Source organism: Besnoitia besnoiti, chromosome II (genome assembly GCF_002563875.1).
Source record: "Besnoitia besnoiti strain Bb-Ger1 chromosome II, whole genome shotgun sequence".
Taxonomy (NCBI): domain Eukaryota; phylum Apicomplexa; class Conoidasida; order Eucoccidiorida; family Sarcocystidae; genus Besnoitia; species Besnoitia besnoiti.
Window position 1 is genome coordinate 1,115,119 of NC_042357.1, and position 17,723 is coordinate 1,132,841.

Here is a 17,723-nt window from a genome sequence, read left to right on the forward strand (position 1 = left end):
CCTTGTCGCTGACACGGCGGCACAGGTGCAGGGAGAAGGCTCGCTGCTCGATCGGGTCAGCGGCGGAGGGTTGGGTACTGCGCGCACTGCATTTTGCAGTTTGTCTTCCGAGAGATATTTCCATGTCCTCTCTGTGCTGCTTGCCGTCTCCGCTTCTTCCGTTTCGTCCGGATTTCCTTCACTCGAAAGCGCCACTTCCGATCCGGAGTGGCGTGATCTGGCCGAGTTGCCTGGTATCTTCAGCCGAAGTGATGGGAACAGTTCTGGGAGGCTGTAGTAGACGGCGTCCGCTTTTTCATTTGTTTGAATAGGATCTTTCCTCGCAGTTGTGAGACGGCCCGTTCTTAGTTGCGACCTCCCCCTACAGAGTCCACTGGAGATCGGCTCCTCTCCCCCGGGGTTGTTTTCGGCGGCGCAGTGGGCGCGCGTGTCAAGAAGCGAGTTTGAAAGCTTCGCGTCTCCACGAAGGAACCTGGGGACTGTTTTCAGGCGTACTTTCTCCCGTCTGTGCATCGAGGGGAGGCGCAGCGCTCTGCCTTGCTGATGTGCGCAGCCTCGCCGTCTTTCCACGACGAGGCCTCCACAGTGTTTTCGGCGTGTCGACCGTCGTTTAGCCGATTTGCGAACGCCTGTCTCTGTCGTCTGGCGCACGCCCCAACGAGAAAGAAGCCGAGACGGCGTCGCAGGTGGCAAGACACCTGCCGAATTCGCGGGTGTAGGAAGACCTCAGCTGCGAGCCTTCGTCCACCTTCAGGTGTGTATATGCGCCTGGCGGAGGGCGGGTCGAGGCTCCTTTTTCGAATTGCAGCGGCCCGGTGGGCTCAGGAGATTCAGGGATGCTTCACGTTGGCCTCGAGGCTTTGCAAGCAGATCCGGAAGAGGAGGAGACATGCCTCTGTGAAGTCTTGCATGTGATTTTGCGGGATTCGATTGACGCTTCACCGGTTCAAACCCTGTAACTTTACTTTGGCCTGTTTTTGGCACGGGAGAAGTGGTATCTCGTTCGGCCGTTTTCACTTAACTTGTGTCTATTTGTCGCCCGTCGTCGTGCCGTTTGGCTGGGTCATCCCTGTGGGGCGTGTGTGAGCACATCGAGGCGCACTGTGAGATATTTGCCGCAGAATGGAGGCGGGCGAAGTGCTGGTGCTCGCTCACACGGACTTCATACCTTGCTCCGCTTCCTTCGCGTCTGACATGCTCTTCTCCGCGTCCGCCCGGGCACGGCCGGCCAGAATTCTTGACCCGCGGAGCGTGTCGGAGAAAACGCCTTGCGAGAGCCGCGGAACAACCTGCACAGGCGCTCCACACTCTGTTCCAAGCGTGCAAGGCGACGCTGCCGACGCGCCGCGCCTGACTTGCGCGACTACCTCTCCGGCTTCCTCGTCTTCTTTCTCGTCTGAGGGAATGTCGGCGTCTGGCGCGGCCTCCAAACGGGCGCCAGCTGGCCGCGGCCGCCCCCGAGGAGGAGGAGGCGACGAAGAGGAGACAGTGTCTCTCGACGCCTCCGGCGGCGCGGCTGGGCGTGGGGGCTCGGCGCGCCGCCGCGATGGAGAGAAGGAGGCCGAGCCTCGCGGAGGCCGAGCTGGACTGAGAGAGGAGGAAGCTGAGAAGAGAACCTCCAAAAACTCCGCGGCAGTGGGGAAGTCTCAGCGAAGTCATGAGACTCTCAGGAGCTCGCCGCAGGGACATGGGACAGTTCTCGACAGCAAAAAAAGGTAAGAAAGCTCAGCGCAGGAAGCGGTGGAGGCGAAGCGTGGATCGGCGTGGGATGAGAGCGGGATGCGAGGCGCTTGCAGGTTGGAGAAAAGAAAGAGGTGACGTAGGACCACTCTGTAGGCGACGAGGCATGTGGACAAAAGAGGCGACAGTGGAGAGAACGAAGAAGAAAGAGGGAATGCCACGGGGCGCTCTCACTGCTGTAGCGCATGCATGTCTGTCTCGGCCTTTTGTCTGTAGCTCCCTTTAGGAGGATTGTGCGAGTCAACGGTAGTTGTTCAGCGTGAGATCGCGAACTCTCCTGGGACGTGGGCCGCGAAGAAAAGGCAATCGTGGCCCTAAACCCTAAACCCTACAAATGCCTTCATGCTGCATGCATGCGGGAGTTAATTTTTTGAAAAAAAGCGTGTGTGCGCCCACGCGCAGCGTTCGTCCTTTCTGTGTCTTGTTCTCTCAGAAAGGACAGGAAAGCCGGCGGCGAGGCCGGCGTAGAGGCCTCGTCTGCTGCTGCAGGCGAGAGCAGCCCCCGAGCATCTGGTAACACGGGCGCCGCAGTTCGTCGGACTTCGCCATCGTCTCTCTCGCGGACGATAACAACGCGAGGCACGCCCTCCGCTGCGTCTCTCATCACAGAAGGAGACGCACGTGTGCGTTCCTCCTCGGTCGTCGATCTTTCCGCATGCGCGTCGCAGGCTGACGCGGCTGCAGCCTCTCAGGGGGCTGCCGCGAAGGGGGAGACGCGAGGAAGACCGAAGAAAGGCAAGAAAGACGTGCCGGCGAAGCGATGCGCGGGCCCAGACAGAGAAGAAAAGAAGGGCGCGGGCGGAGGAGCGGAGAAGGGTCAGGGCGGAGACGCCCTGGCAGCGGAGGCCTCAACCGCGTCTTCGCCGTCGCCCGCACCGGTCGCCGCGTCCTCTAGGAAGGAGAAGAAGAAGGAAGAAGAGGAGAACAAAATCCCGGCGCATGAGGCGTCTCAAAGCGAGCCCCGAGAAGGTGTAGAGCAAGTGAAGGGAGATGGGGACGCGGGGGAGAAACGCGGGAAGGAGAAGCAAAACAAGCCAAAGAAAAAGGCAAAGAAGGAAGCCGCGCCAGTGACCACCGGCCGGGCGCGAAAAGGCGATAAGCCGAAACCCGACGAAAAAGAAAAAGGTGAACCTGCGGCGAGAGACAAGGCTGTGTGCGTGCCGGGAGACGAGAGGGAGAGGGAGAAGGAGAGGAAGCTGAAGGAGAAGAAAAGCGCCCAGGCGGCGTCCTCGGCAACCTTGGAAGGCGAGCCACAAGCGGAGAAGAAGAAAAAGAAGAAAGATCTCTCGGGTCTGCCTGCTTCAGCTGCAGCTCAGTCCAAATCTAAGGCCTCTGGAGCCGACAAACCGCCAGCGACTTCGCGCGAGACAAAAGTTCGAACGAGTGAGGCGAAAGTGTGCGCGGCCCGCTCGGTTTCGTCTTCTCTGCACTCCACGGGTGCGTCGTTGCCTCCTTCGAGGTCATCGTGCTCCCTTCCCGCGTCGTCATCGTCGAACTCTCTTGCGGCAGCGCGACACGAGGAGAGCGCGCTGGCGTGCAACCTCGCCGTGTCGCCCTGTGTGCCCTCGCGGCGCAGCGAGCCCCACGCGACCGTGTCCCTGCCCTCTGCGTTGGGCTCCATTCGCTTCGGCGGCATGCCGAGTGCGCTCAGCGTCTCCACGTGCTTCCTGCTCCAGACGCTGCTTCAGCGCCGCGAAGCCGCGCGGAACTTGAGGGTCCTCGAGAGGGGATCTGCTTTCTCCGCATCTTGTGCCTGCGCCGATGCGGAGAAGGCACGCAGCAAGAACGGCGTCTTGGCGTCTCCGGATGAAGCCCAAACGACCGCCGTAGGGCCTGTCGTTGGGGACCCGGCGCGCGCGGACGCGGGCCCGACAGACGCCGACGCCCAGCGAAGCGCAGGGCCGCCGGAAGGCCGGGATGCGAAAGCCGCGGTAGCGGCGGAGGCGCAGAGCCACACCGGAGCTGCTGGCGGCGCTTTGGAGACGAAAGCAGACCTCCAGAGGGAGAAGGGGAGCAAGACGTTGGTTTTTTCTCGGAAAGACGGTACCCTGGAGTCTTTCTTCTCTCTCCTCGGTTCGGCGTCTTCTACCTCGACTCCCCCTCCTGTGACTCGCGCCGCTTCATCGTCTTCTACTGCCTGTCTGTCTTCATCGTCTTCGTTTTCTTCCTCCTCTCTATCGTCGACTTCTGCTTCGCCGCCCTCCAGGCAGCAGCCACAGGAGGACCAGGGCGGAGGCCTCCGGGCGCGAGCGAAGGCGGCCGCAAACGACGCCGCCGTATCTCCAACTAGCTTGCTGGTTGGGCTCCTGACGCGGCCCTCGGCGCGACGCGGCGCCGGCACGAGGCCGGGAGGCGAGGAGCCTGGTGACGCTCGCCTCCAGGGGCGCGGGGCTGAAGGCGAGACGGAGTCGGCGGCAGGGCCTCTCCTGTCGCTTCTTCTTTCTTCGCCCCATTCCAGAGGGGGGCCGCGCGCAGAGCCGGCGGAGCCGCGTGCCTGCGGAGTCGATGGACAAGAAAGAGCCGACTTCTCGCTTCTCCCCGCGCGCCTCGACAGAACCCCAAGCGCCGACGCAGCCGCGGGGGCGCTCGCGGGGAGCTCCTCCGCACGTGCCTTGCTCCATCACGCTGCTCGCCCGATGCCCGCGGGCGCCGCACCGGACCTGAAGGAGCCCTCTGCGCGTCTGCAGCCCGCTCTCGCGCCGCCGGCTGTGCCGCCGCCCAACGCCTCGTCTTTGCGGTCGCACCACACCATCGCAGGCCTCCAGGTTCCGCCGCCGGCGACGCTCGGGCTACCTCTGGGGCGAACCAAGTCCGCGCCGGCCCCCGCGGCGCATGCGGCGGTCGCGCCGCTGGTCCCGACGCCAGCCAGCGCGTACCCGGCCGCTGGCAGTCTCCTTCCGCGGCTCGTTCTCGTCGAGGCCGGGGGGGACAGCCGAGCGGAGGTGCTGGATCGGCTGCTCCGTGCGAAGGCCGTCGCCTCGCCGTCGTCCTCGTCGCGTTCCTCCTCGGTGTTTGTTTTGGGCGAGCGCGAAAGGTGCGAGCGGCGCTTGGGCGCTGGCGCGGCGAAGGCCGGAGGGAAGCCCGAGGCCCGCAACGCGAGCAAAGAGAAGAGGCGCCGCGCCGGGGTGCGAAGAAGCACGAGCGTGGAGGCCGTCGGCGAGGCGCAGGCCCGCGAGCGCCTCTCGAAGAAGAAAGAAGGCAAGGCGGAGAAACCCGTTCCACGCGACGTCTTGGCCACAAAGGCCGGCGCGCGAGAGTTCGCGGCGCCGTCGTTCATGGCGATTCCCTTCCCTCACGAGGTTCCGCCGCCTCCTTTCCTCCGCATGTAGAGAGAGCACAATCCGCACAGACGTCGCGGCCTCGCCGGGCCGCCCACGAGAGACGCCTGGCGTCTGCGCGTAAGGCGCGGAGAAGCAGAGCCGCTCTGCGTGAAGGCGTCGTCGCGGCCGGAGCGCCCCTACACGAGCACGCGCAGGGTTGCGGCGCAGTGATCGTTGTTAGTTTTTGCAGTGCTTTCTTCGCCCCCGCACGAAGGTGGATCCTTCTGGCTGATCAAGTGTCTGATGCACAGAGGCACAGAGGAGAGGCTGCCGCAGAAGAGGCGAGAAGCGTTTCGTCTTCTCGCCAAGCGGGTGTCGCCTCGCGACGCAGGATCCCTGCATTACGGACTTGAATACGTGTCAAGCGGGTACAGCTTGACTCTCAGGGGGGGGGGGGGGCAGGGCGGTCGGCGAGCGAGAGATTGAGATATTGGCAGCTGCAGCCCTGCTGGCAGCTCGTCGGTCGATGCCCAACGGCTGTAGACGTGGCTGGGTTGTCGAGCAATCCCGCTGAAGACGCGCTGGCGATACCAAGGGAGGAGGAGCTGCGGAGAGCGGCGCTCTCCCGCCCTTCCGCCTCTGCCGTTGCGCCCGACCGGCGACCAGGTCGCTTCTGAGTGTCTTCACGGGTGCGTAGACGAAGCTCTTACAGCCCGCATAGTACATATATATATGTATATACATATATATGTATATGTATACGTGCATATCTGTATTCGAATTCCTGCACATGATGTAATTCAGTTGTGCGTAAATAGACGGCGCGGGGCCGCGAGGCAGGTTCGCGCCGTTCCACGGAGAACCGGGAAGAGGCACCTCGAGTTTTCAGTCGCAGAGGCCAGGCAGCCTTTCAAAGCCATTTGAGGCTGCGTGTTTCTGCAGTGAACTGAGACTCAAAGAGCTGCGGCTCGGCCGCCACCGCGTTATGTGCTTCGGGGGCGTGAGCCGCCCGCGAGAGGCAGGAGGGCGCGCAGCAGAGAAGCGTGACGAGCCGAGTGAAGCCTGGCTGGGGCGTCAAAGGCAGACGAGAAGGCGCGCCGAGAGAAACCAGGGATGTCAAGGGATAAGGAACGCAAGAGCAAACGCAAAGCAGCGCGGGGAGAGCCGCGTTCAAGACTTACGAAGGGGAGGCGAGGGGGCAGACAGAACGACGAAACAGCGGGTGCGAGTCTCTCAGGAGAGAAAGGCCTGAGAGGGGATGTGCTCCAGGCGGTCATTCAAGGTGCCCGCAGCGCATTAGAAGACGCCCAGAAGCGTGGGAGTAAGCTGCTGTGCAGAGACGAGGAGCGGGAATGGAGCGGGGGGAGGGAGACGCAGAGGGGCAAGGGCGCGGAAGCAGAGAGAGCAAGCGTCTCTGAATACGAAGCCTCGCGCAGTCTAGCGAGACACTTCCGTGCTAGAGTGTCGAGAAACACATAGCCGGAACTTAACGACGGAATAAAACGCTCAAAAGCAATACAACGGTGGACGTACAAGAGGGCTGATAATGTGCCGAAGACCAGAGGCGACGAACCGCAGGGTAGAACAGACGCGGGCGTCAATAGAAGAATCGAAATGCGACAATGGAGTGCGGAGAGGAGATGCAGAATTCGAAAGAAGACTGCTGATTTGGGACGACTGTGACTCGGCTGCGATTTGCAAAGGCCATGGTCGTGTTCTTTCCCGAGCGCATACGCGATGTGCTTCGTGGCGCAGAGAAAAACGTGCAGGTGCCGCTGCCTCTGTACCCGTAACTGTCTTCTGATGCTGCAGAGAGTGAGTCTCTCCATTTCTTTGCCCTAATTCCGCTCGTCCTCTTCTTTCCATACGCGTGTGCTTGTCTCCAAACCGCCGAGTTTCGACGCTAGGCTCTGTCTGCCTCCCGAGAAAACCGCGCCTTCGTTTCGCTCGCGCGTCCGCAGTTTGTCGCCGCAGCGCAGATCCTCAGATCGTCGCGTGCAGTCGGGGCGAGTCTCCGCGCGCCGGAGAGTCGCGCGAGTCTCTCTCGCACCTGAATGGTGGGGACTCGCAGCCGAGCACAAGGTCTCGAAGCTGGATAGTCAGTTGCATGCAAAGAAACTAGGCAAACGGTAGATCATTGTTCATCGTCGCCGCACAGGCAACACTGTGATTTTTGGCAGTGGCTGTGTGCGGCAGGTAGCACCCTCACAAGGGGGGAACGCCACTGCCTTACGACAGCAGGTTAACCCCCAGCGACGCTTGCCTCTGAATGCCGCTGGATATAGCGGAGATTAACGCAAGGACGAGGCGCCCGCTTCACCAAATACTTGCAGGCAAGCAGCCACCTATGGTTATCTTTCCGCCCTCAAGCCGAACGGGAGTGAAACACTCGCTGGGGCTTACGAGTTCATGGAGTCGCCCCGGCGCCGTTTCCCGCTGTGTAGAGAGGGAAACTGGTCTTGCTCTGCAGCTGCAGTGTTTTTGCTAGAAACGCAGAAAAAACGCGCCGGCGAAAGAGGCTGCGTAGCCGAGGAGCTCCGATCCGCTGGCAGACGCATGCTGCAGTGCGACGGCTCTTACGAACACGCGGGACACCCAGAGGCTTCCTGCGCTTCGTTGGCTTAGCATAATGTTTGAAACTAAGTCTGGGCGCAGTCCTTCTCAGTGGACGGCGCCTGGGGTCGCTCACACGCATGTGTACGTCTGTGCTTTCGGAGGCAGTTCTCGGCGTGCCAACATGGTCTGGGCTTCCTGTGCGCATGCGTCCAGTGCCATATAACGCCTGGAAAGGGCGTCTAAAACTTTTTCGGCTACTTGTTTTTCAGGCGACGCGGCCTAGCGAAGCGGCGCATGGGCTTAGTGCGCAGGGCGCTCTCTCAGAACGGCGAACAAGAGGAGAGACGCCACGCCACCAGTGTAGCTCACATGCGAAAGCCCCTTTCACCTAAGAGTGCATGAAAACGCTTACGTGCAGTTTGCAGCGAAACCGCGGCCCGCGAGGGCCTCCACGCCCTCACACAGCAGCAGTCAAGAGCTGAGGATCTGCGCTCTCTCCTCAGCTTCGCCAGACAAGGCACAAAAATACGCATTCGACAGCACTATGGCACCGGCACTCATCCACTCTTCACTTACTTCGTTTCGAAGACAGAATCAAACGGAAACAAAGCACGACTCGTGGCAATCGAGAGGAAACGTCCCACGGAGATTGAAAAAGAAAAAAGAGAACGCCACAGCCAGAAAAAAAGTCTGAGGGCTGCATGCAGGCCGCGGGGTTCTGGAACAGTTCCGAAATGCAAAAAGCAAGTTAGCCGCAAGAGCAGCACAAGAGGTCCCGTGCGCCATTTGACATGCAGAGGCGTCGCGGGGTCAAGAATTCGGCTCTCTGTCGCTTTCAAGCCCTCGTCGTTGAACCGTGTTCGCCTCGAATTTTTCCGGCCTTAGCTGCTCGCTTCGGCTGCCACCGCCCCCGGCCGGCTCCAGTTGAGCGACACAATAACTTTCTCGTCGCCGTCCTGCGCAACGTGACACGTGAAAAAACACAGCTCTTCATCAACTCCCGTTCTCACAGATACAGATATCATCGGGGGAAAGAGCGCCCTGCGCTCTGGATTATCTATGTGGGTGTGCGCAGACATATATATATATATATATATATATATATATATATACATATTCCTCGCTCCCCTGAAGGCACTCGTGTGCCACGGTGTATCCACCATGGCGTAGAAACGTGCAGACTCGTGAATCTAGGAAGCAGCGTGCATGCATGTATACATATAGACAGACAGTCATAAGCAGATTTCCACATAGTGGAGGACACAGGAAGTTCGCATAATTGCTATGAAAACCCGGCTGAACCCACGCGATCGTAATGGTGTGGAATTCACACAGCATCCGCGTGGCAGCTACGCAGCTGAGGTGCACGTGCAGCAGACCATGAAACTGCGAGAAAGAGAGAGAGCACCGAAACGTCACGCGAGAGACGTACTTGGAGAATGCGGAACTGCTCGGTGAAATGCGAAGAGGCCATCCAGGCTTCGACTTGATAGGCGGTGAACTTGTTCTGGGCGGCAACCTGCGACAAGCCGAAAGCGACACGGCGCCCGCCAGTGGAGCGACAAGACGAGGACGACCCCACAGCCTCCCTCCTGAGCACGATGTGCGGGCGCTGCTAGCTGACGCTGAGACAAGAGTGATAAACCTGACTCAAAGCCGGTGGCCTCAGGACCGGACGCCTGTGTGTCGCGTTGTTTTCCCTGGACTTACCTTGACAAACTCGTGGACTTTGACTCTCCGCGCACGATCGAGATCGGCTTGACTCAGCGGTTCCATCGCGTCGGGGTCCATGCCGCCCGCGCGTTGCAGCATCGCCCGCTGGAGCCGCTGCTGCATGAGCCGTCGCAGCAACGCCGCGAGCGTCGCCCAGCCGCCCCGCGCCAGCGCGCGGTACCTGAACAGAAAAGCGAAAAAGGAACAAACAACTGGATACTCCCTGGCCCTTCAACTCGACGCAAAGACGTGAACCTCGAAAAACGTCGCACTTCGAAGCGCGTTCTGGAGCTCTAACGAAGACACGCAACTCAGCTCACTGCATACGACCCTCGCACGATACGTGTCACCCGCGGCTACAGGGACTTGTCGCAGAATTTGGCTGAATGGAATGAGAAAAAATTTTTCATATCTTAGGGTGTGAGCGCATGTCAGATCCCCGAGGAAGGTCTATACGGAATTGCGAACGCTGCTGCTTCACTTTTTCTTCGCCGGGAGCTGAGAAGCCGACCTGGCGAATTCGCGGCCGAGGCGCTGCTGAACGGCAAACTTCTGGGAGGAAATGAACGAGTCCAGGAGCGACGCAATCGCGAAGTCAACATCTGTGTTGCTGACGACGGGAGAGAGCCTCATCTTCGCGTTCGCCTGAAGCATAAAGGACAGAAAAGTGAAGGCGACATTAGAAAAAGCTTTACCGCGGCCTAATGCCTACCTCCAGTGCGCTTAATGTTGACGGAAAAATATTAGGTAGACACTCCGCATCCGCACTTAGGTATGCGTCTCTATATGTGTGTCGAACTGCAGAGCCTTCCCCCCCCCCCCACTATATGCATGGACACGATGCAGGACTCTCTATCCGAGCTCGCAGAAGATTATCCAAAGGAATGCGCCCCGCACACGCATGCTCCAAGAGCATTTCTCGATACGCAGAAGTCTGGTCGACATCTCAAATCCCCATGTAGTTATGTACATACAATATATATAGATATATGTATGTACGTGTAGACAGGTCCCTGACACGGCTGTGCTGAGGGCGAGTAAGGTCGCCGGGGGACGCTACGCGCTCCAGTCCTTACTTCAGCCATGCGGAGGAGGGCCTCGACGTGACGCAGCGTGAGAGGCAGCCCGCCGGTCGCTGCGGCTCTTCGGCGCAGGCGCGCATAGAAGGATGAGACTTTGGCAGCCAGCGAGGGAAGCGAGGGATCAAGGACCGGGCGGCAGTTGGCTCTGCGACACAAAAAACACGAACCTGCAACGCCTAGGGTTTAAGGTCTAGGGATCCGATGCCTGCGAATGCGACAGGCACTTGGATCCGCTTCTATTCGACCTCAACTACTAACTTGACAGGCAGGAATGTTTCACTGAGCGACATGCATGCATGTGTGGTATCTGTTTCGCGCGGCGTGAGCCCCTGAGCGCGCGAGAGACAGACGAACACGCGGAGCTAGACTCGAGATGAGAAAAGGACGAGTCGATCAACAACCGGTGAGACCGGTAACAACGCCAAGTCGCCATCGAAGGATCGCTGGGGGGTCTCTAGCCAGGAGACCGATTCAATGGCAGCACGACTGCTGAAGAGAGAGCCCAGGAGGTGGTTGCTTCGCGCGTCACTCGAGGCCGACAGAAAAATTCAACACCCCCTGAGAGATATCTGCGACTTTTCTGCGCGCCGCTCGATAGTACTCGCGCCTCACCTTGCGTAGAGGATATACTTTTGAAGCAGGTCTTGAGGAATCGGCTCGTAGGCTTGGTTTCCGAGCATGATGTGCTCCAGCTCCTCCATGCGCTGCTGGTAATTCTCCAAGTGAGAGATGTTCGGATGTGCCAGCTGGTGGTGCGTCAGCACATACTCCGCCAGGTAGTGATCTTCGTCGGCGTCCGGCTGCGCATGCAACAAAACAGCCCAAACGCAGTCCAGACGTACATGGACAATCGCTGGAGCCCCCATTCAAACATAAACATAAACACAGACACGTGCATAGCGCATGCGAGGGCGCGATAGGATCGCGGACACACGAAAGGCGCGGAAACGTTTTGCGGGCTGACGAGAATTATAAGATGTGCATGTGCATATATACACTCACGCAACTGCAAAGGCGTTTCCGTCCGTCTACCGGCGAGGCAGACCTCCATTTGCGTGTCTACATATACTCGTAGACGACATATTCACTGGAGTGCGACGTGTGCAGCGCTAGCTTCCGGCGGCGTGCATACGGCGGTGTGCCGAGTGAAACTAGTTGAGTGGGTGCCTTGTCGTCTGTCTTGAATGAGACACTCACCGTGTCTCTGAGGACCGCGACAAGGTCAAATCGCGACAAAATCGGATCCGACAAGTCCACGTTCTCCTTGAAGGTGTACGAAGGGACGTAGCGACCTGGAGAAGAAACGCAGCGCAAAGACACTTCCGCGCCGTTCGCCTTCGATTCGTTGCTCGCCCGCATTCCAATTTGAGAGTCGTCTCACTCAGTGTTTCTTTTCGGCGGTGACCTGGTCTACACGCATCTGTCCCACGCGTTTGGTTATCCTAGTCTGTGCTTTGCCCGCGTTTGCTCCACGCCCTCAGGGAACCGGAAGACAGTTCAAGTAGCAACATTTGGTGTTATGATTCTTCTGCGCCCAGGCATCCGTTGAATGCGGTGTTCTGAAGATTTGCGACTGTCGAGTGGACGGCTTTCCGCGAGCGTCCCTTTGTTGCCCGCGAACCCACGGCCGCGCAGGCCGCTCTGCTGCGTCTGGGGCTCGCACCGCTTCTCTCCGCAGTCAAGCAGGAGTTTTTTCCGTACCGAATTTCGGGTTCGCCGCGGCGATGACCGAGCACCGCGCGCGAAGCGTCGTCACGATGCCGGCCTTGGAGATCGAGATGGACTGCTGCTCCATCGCCTCGTGAATGGACACCCGGTCGCGGTCAACCATTTTGTCGAACTCGTCAATCAGGCAAATGCCCTCGTCTGCCAGCACGAGGGCACCGCCCTCCAGCGTCCACTCGCCAGTCTGCGGGTCTCTGGAAGCATGCAGTGAAAGGCATCACCGCGGTGTATAGGTGCGCCACGCAGAGGGCGCGCTGGTCAGCATGTTGACGCATCACATCTGTATAACGACGCATGTACATGTACGTTTTTCGAGGCCTCTGGCGCGGGGAGGTACCACACACACATATTCAACATATATATATATATATACATCTATATGCATGAACGTGCATACGACCCGATCCCGTGCCCGCCCCGCGTCATCGGCGCCAGTTTAGTCCGCCCCGTCAAACGACGGCTTATATGAATGCAACCAAAAACGCATACACACGTAGCTCTCTACGTGTGTGCGAGGCACTTCTGGCGCCCTCACACGGCGCATGTAAGGCTGGGAAGTTTTCAAGCTTACTTCCGCACGCCGGCCGTCAGACCGACAGCTGAGGCACCCTTGCCGGTTGTGCAGACTGTGCGCGGGAAGGTTCGGGCGACGTACTGCAGCGCCTGCGACTTCCCCAGCCCGGGGTCACCTGCACACACACACACACACACACACACACAGTCCGGTCGGGACCGTCGCCGGCTCTTCACGAGTCCACATGTAGACGCATGCAGAGGCCGGGCGTGAGTCGACGCAGCAACTCTGCGATGGTCACGAATCGAGGCTCTGCGCCAAAGCGAGCGCCACAGGGATCGCAAGTCCCTGCGGATAAGCGTGCAAATCCACCTCTGCGTTGTACGCGCAGGCATCGGGTTTCAACCGTTTGCAAGGCTTCCAGAATTTCCAGTCTTCCCTGCACACGGGCACCGGCGAGGCGCCTGCACCAGCTCCCCCGCAGGTTGCAAGAAACCGGGCCGCTGCGGCAAAAAGCTGATCTTTGTTTGATCCCTCTCAACCACGGTACGCATATATCCATCCATATATATACACATATACCTTACGCAGGTGCATCTCCGTATGGGTTCCTCTCCAGACCTCCGGCGGCGGAAGGCGTACCAGCCAGAGTAGCCAGCCGCGCGGTGGAGTCTCCGGCGGTCGACGTCTGGCCGCCTCTGGCTCGGCGTTTGCGTCGACCTGCGGAGTTCCGGATTCTTACCGAGGAGAAGGACGTTGATGTCGCCTCTGATTGCATGGGGACTGGAGCCGAGGGTGCCGCCCTGGGCAGCGTTTTCGTCGCCGCCTCGCGCATCTGCGCCGCCAGCCCAGCTGCCGCCGAGGTGCGACTTTCCAAGCACGTTGTGGGCGCCCATCAGGAGACTGGCGGCGTCGCCGTCCTGTCCCTTGTCGCCGCTGTTCCGGCCCTTGGCGACGCCTCCAAAGAGCGCGTACGCGATGGCGGTCTTCACTTCGCGGTTGCCCCAGAGGGCGGGGGCAATCGACGCCAAGATGCGCTCGCGGATGTGCGGGTCGCGAGAGAGCTGCTTGATCTCTCGCAGGTCGTCCTCAGTGAACTCGGTCAAGCGCGCGTCGCTCGTCCGCACGATGTTGTTGGCGAGGATCTCCGTGGCTAGGATCGGAAATCCAGTCTTCACGTTCAGCGAGTAGTCGCACTTGGTCTGATAGATGCCGAGAACGTCCACCTCCTCGCCCGGCTTGATGCTGTCGACCAGCTCGCCCGTCACAATCACCTCGCGCTGCCGAGGAGGCCGGCCCGGGGGGACTTTTCCCGGAGACTCCTGCAGAGTCAGCCGCTGAAAATCGACGAACGCCGTCTTCACGCGGTCGATGATGAACCGCGAGCCCTGGCAGTGCGGGCACCTGACACTCAAAACACATACGCCGCACGCAGACATACAGACTGCGCGGGTAGCCTCTAATACAGCTGCGCGGAGGCTACACAGCGCGGGTGAATAGACTGCACATCGCGCAGTCGACCCAATACCCCGCCTCCCTCCCTCAACCCGCGGCGCACGGCCTTGACTCGCAGGCTCCGAGCAAAACGGCGTCGAATCTCCACCAGCGCTGCAGTGTCGCGTCCCTGCCTCCTCGCGGCTTTTTCTTCCTCTCTTTTGAAGAGGCGCCTGCGGCGAGCGCGGCCTCACTTTCTCGGCATCGCGTCGTTCTTTCTGCCCTGGACCAGTTGGATGGGGATGTCTGTGATGCTGTTCAAGCAGTTGTTGCATTTCAGGTACAGCAGGCGCATCTTTGGCAAGACGGAGGACCTCCGGGTCACGACGCCGGAGACAGAGATGAGCGAGTTCAGGTGGGTGCACCGCAGCTGACGGAGCTCCTCCTTGTACGGCCAGTCAGTGAGCACGACTGAGCAGATTCGCGTCGCGTACAGCGAAGGACAGGAGGCCTCGGCTTCGACTGTGACTGCGTCGTTCAGCACCTGGAGCGACGGCAGCGGGTAGGCCTCAATCCACTTGACTAGCTGATCCGAGAAGAAGATCAGATGCCGAGTATCGACCAGCATGGTCGCGCGGTCCTCTGCGAGTTGCGCAGCCACACAGCACGCACAAGCCATCGCGGCGCCTCCGGTGGAAGAAAACTGGATATCTCCAAGTATTGAATTTGCACGAGCCTCTCCGTCACGCACGCAGCCTCGAAAGCCCGGCGCTGGAGAATACCTGCCTGCCCCCCCCCCCCCCCCCACCCGGGGACCTCCAGGCACGCCGCCTAGATATGCATATCGGTGGAGACAAAGTAGAAACGGATGTGCAGATGCGTGAATCCCTTTCTTTCGTGGAGCTGCGTCTTACCGCGAATCATTTCCTGAATTTTGTCGAGGTAGTACAGCGCCTTGTCGTCCTTCTTGTTGTCACCCTCGTCCTCCTCCATGCCGCCGCCCTGCTGCCCGCGGCGGAAGGCGAACAAGTTGAACTTGTATAGAAAATACTTGAAAAGCGTGTCCATGGCTTGCTGGTGCTGTTCGCCGAAGGGGACGAGTGCGGGATTCGACTCTGTCAGGAGTTTCTGAGCGCACCAGAGACGAAGAACCAAAACGCAGCTGTGGGAGGAAACGGGGCAGCGCTCACGGTCGCACCTCTGTTTTCCGCTGCAAAAATCTATACAGAAGCGCTCCACTGCGCGAGACTCGGTGGCAGGGGGGTGTGGAAAAGCGTCAGATTCTTGCACATGCATTCAACTTTATATATACGTATATACGTAAAACTATATGTGTATGCGTGCGTATCTGCGTACGCGCGCTGTACTGTTAGCGATGGCTGCGGAAAAGAAAAGAATCATCTGGGGATGGAAACGGAGACAGACTATGCAGGGGGCGACTTGGCTACCGCGGCGACGGCGCTAGGTTGCCTCACTTTCGCTTCATTGAGGTCGTGGAGGTTGATGTGCTCGATGCCGCGACCCCCGACACCCGTGCCAGAAAAGAAGCGGCGCCGGCGCTCCTCGACGCGCCGAAGAACGCGGTCCATCTCCGAGACGCCTTCGTCATCTTCCTCTGAACCGGCATGCAGAAACGGAGAAAGAACTCGAACACCACACATCAGCTGAGGTCGGGCGGATCCTGGAGCGGCAGTGCCTTTCTACGTCCACACAGATATATCCATATCGCTCTACGCACGTATGCATGTGCCTCTGCACTAGTAGATAGGTCAGCATAAAGGAACGAGGAGCCATTGAGTAGAACGGCGCCGTGAGAGCCTTCTACTCCACAGGCCTTCGCAGATCGCAGAGGCGCGCATGCACACGGGTAACGGCAGCCCCGCCGGCGCCGGACCGAACGACTGCGATTTCTGCGAGTCAGGGGCGCGTTCGTCGTCGACGTGTCCCGCTTACCGAGGAGCTGAGCCCAGATGTCTCCTCTGGCTCTGTCGCCGCGCTTCCGCCGCCGCGCCTCCTTTTCGCGCGCAGCCAAATGGCGCTCAGCGGCCCTGCGCGCCTTCTCTTCCAGATGTGGATCCAAGTCATCGAGCCCTTCGTCGTCAATCAGCGAGGCGTCGAAGGCGTCGGCGTCCATGCCCGCCGCGAGGAACGCCTCGCGCTCGCGCTCGTCATCGCTGAAACGCAGAGCGGAGCAGACGGCGCTCTCGTGAGCCAAACCGTAGTCACTTACATGAAAATTCGGCCTCTGAATAATTTGGGTGGACTTTTGAGGCCACAGAAAACCCCACTCATGGAACGACGTGCGCGCAGACGCACTCTCATGCGTCTCACATGCTTCGCGGACGACACAAAACAGCGAAACAGACTCGACAAAACGCCTGCAACGGACCTTCCGCCTCAGAGAAGACTGCTGCAGGTGCAGGCCGCCGCCACACGTATCTCCATGAAGCCGGACATAGATACATGTAGATATAGATAGATAGATAGATAGATAGATAGATAGATAGATAGATAGATAGATAGATAGATAGATAGACATATAGACAGAGGTAGAGGTAGAGGTAGTGGTACAGGTAAATATAGACATAGATAGATAGGTAAATAGATGTATCTAGAGCGATACAGGAAGGCTCCGGCAACGCCGCGTGTGCATGTGCAGTTTAGCGGCCACTCAGGGAGAAAGCCTCGCACTTCGCGAGCGTGAGAGTCCCTCTTCGGTTGTGTGTTTTTCTGTCTCGACGAGCGCGTACCGCATGCCATAGACGAGGTCGTCCGCATTTTCTTCATCGATGATTTTCTCGCCCTCTTCTTCCGCCCTCCGTTCCTCCACGTCCAGCTCGCGGGTTCCCTGGAAGTAGTCGACGTTCTCATCGAGGACGCCTCCGCGCAGTCTGCCCTGGTCGTCATCTTCCTCATCGACCTCAGACAGCACCACGCCTTGCTCTGCAGACAGGCGACGAAAAAAAAGGCAAATTTTGAAAAAGAACGGAGGCCTGGCGCGGCCGCATGACCCGACTGACACACTGCGCCGCCCGCTCTCATGCAGACAGGCAACGCGTGGAAAGCGACGAACAGCCGCTCTCCGAGGAGAAGCAGGGCCTGCGGGGTGCGAAAAGACGACGGAGTGCGCGCACGCAGTGTATCGGTCTATGGAAACTGAGCCTCACAAAGGCACGCGCTTCACAACCTCCGAACGCGACAAACATCGTCCCCGTGTCCTCCCCCCGTCCTCCCCTTGCCTATTCGCCTCACCTCCGTTCCACCCTGTCTCCCTTTTTCCACCTTTCTTTGCTCACCTCCGTCGACGGGGGCCTCCTGGTCGCTTTCGTCTCCACGACGGCGGAAAGGCGAGCTCCCTTGGGATGCACGGCCGCGCCCTCTTGCTCCACCCGACGACTGAAGAAAACAGGGAAAATGAGAAAACATACGTGTGTGTTGACGGCAGGCGGTGACGGAGGGACCAGATTGTCGGTTCCTGCGCCTCTCCAGCTTCGTGGCTTTCTCTCGACAGGGGAGGCCCAGCACACCCCTGTCGAATACGCACGATTGGCTTGCTGGAGATATCCGGCATATCCCGAAAAAGAGGCACAACGCACAGCAGAACCCGTGTCCTCCCCCGCTGCTACGATTGAACCGCCTCCCCCCCACCCCCCCCCCCCCACACCAGGCGCGTAAACAAGAGTGAAGAGGAAGGACAGA

At 59.6% G+C, this 17,723-nt stretch overlaps 2 protein-coding genes across 2 annotated transcripts; one reads left to right on the forward strand and one right to left on the reverse strand.

Moving 5' to 3' along the window:
* Nucleotides 1-1,122: 1,122 nt before the first annotated feature.
* Nucleotides 1,123-5,069, forward strand: BESB_035180 (uncharacterized protein; the record flags this gene model as incomplete). Its single annotated transcript, XM_029362104.1, has 2 exons — nt 1,123-1,715; nt 2,174-5,069. The coding sequence occupies 2 exons, from the start codon at nt 1,123-1,125 to the stop codon at nt 5,067-5,069; spliced, it is 3,489 nt and encodes a 1,162-aa protein (XP_029221069.1).
* Nucleotides 5,070-8,437: 3,368 nt separating this feature from the next.
* BESB_035190 (putative DNA replication licensing factor) lies at nt 8,438-17,450 on the reverse strand (the record flags this gene model as incomplete). Its single annotated transcript, XM_029362105.1, has 16 exons — nt 8,438-8,512; nt 8,989-9,075; nt 9,267-9,450; nt 9,781-9,914; nt 10,346-10,496; nt 10,964-11,151; nt 11,549-11,643; nt 12,053-12,270; nt 12,648-12,765; nt 13,333-13,994; nt 14,279-14,666; nt 14,939-15,152; nt 15,500-15,639; nt 15,978-16,198; nt 16,775-16,967; nt 17,321-17,450. The coding sequence occupies 16 exons, from the start codon at nt 17,448-17,450 to the stop codon at nt 8,438-8,440; spliced, it is 3,198 nt and encodes a 1,065-aa protein (XP_029221070.1).
* Between the last annotated feature and the right edge of the window lie 273 nt (nt 17,451-17,723).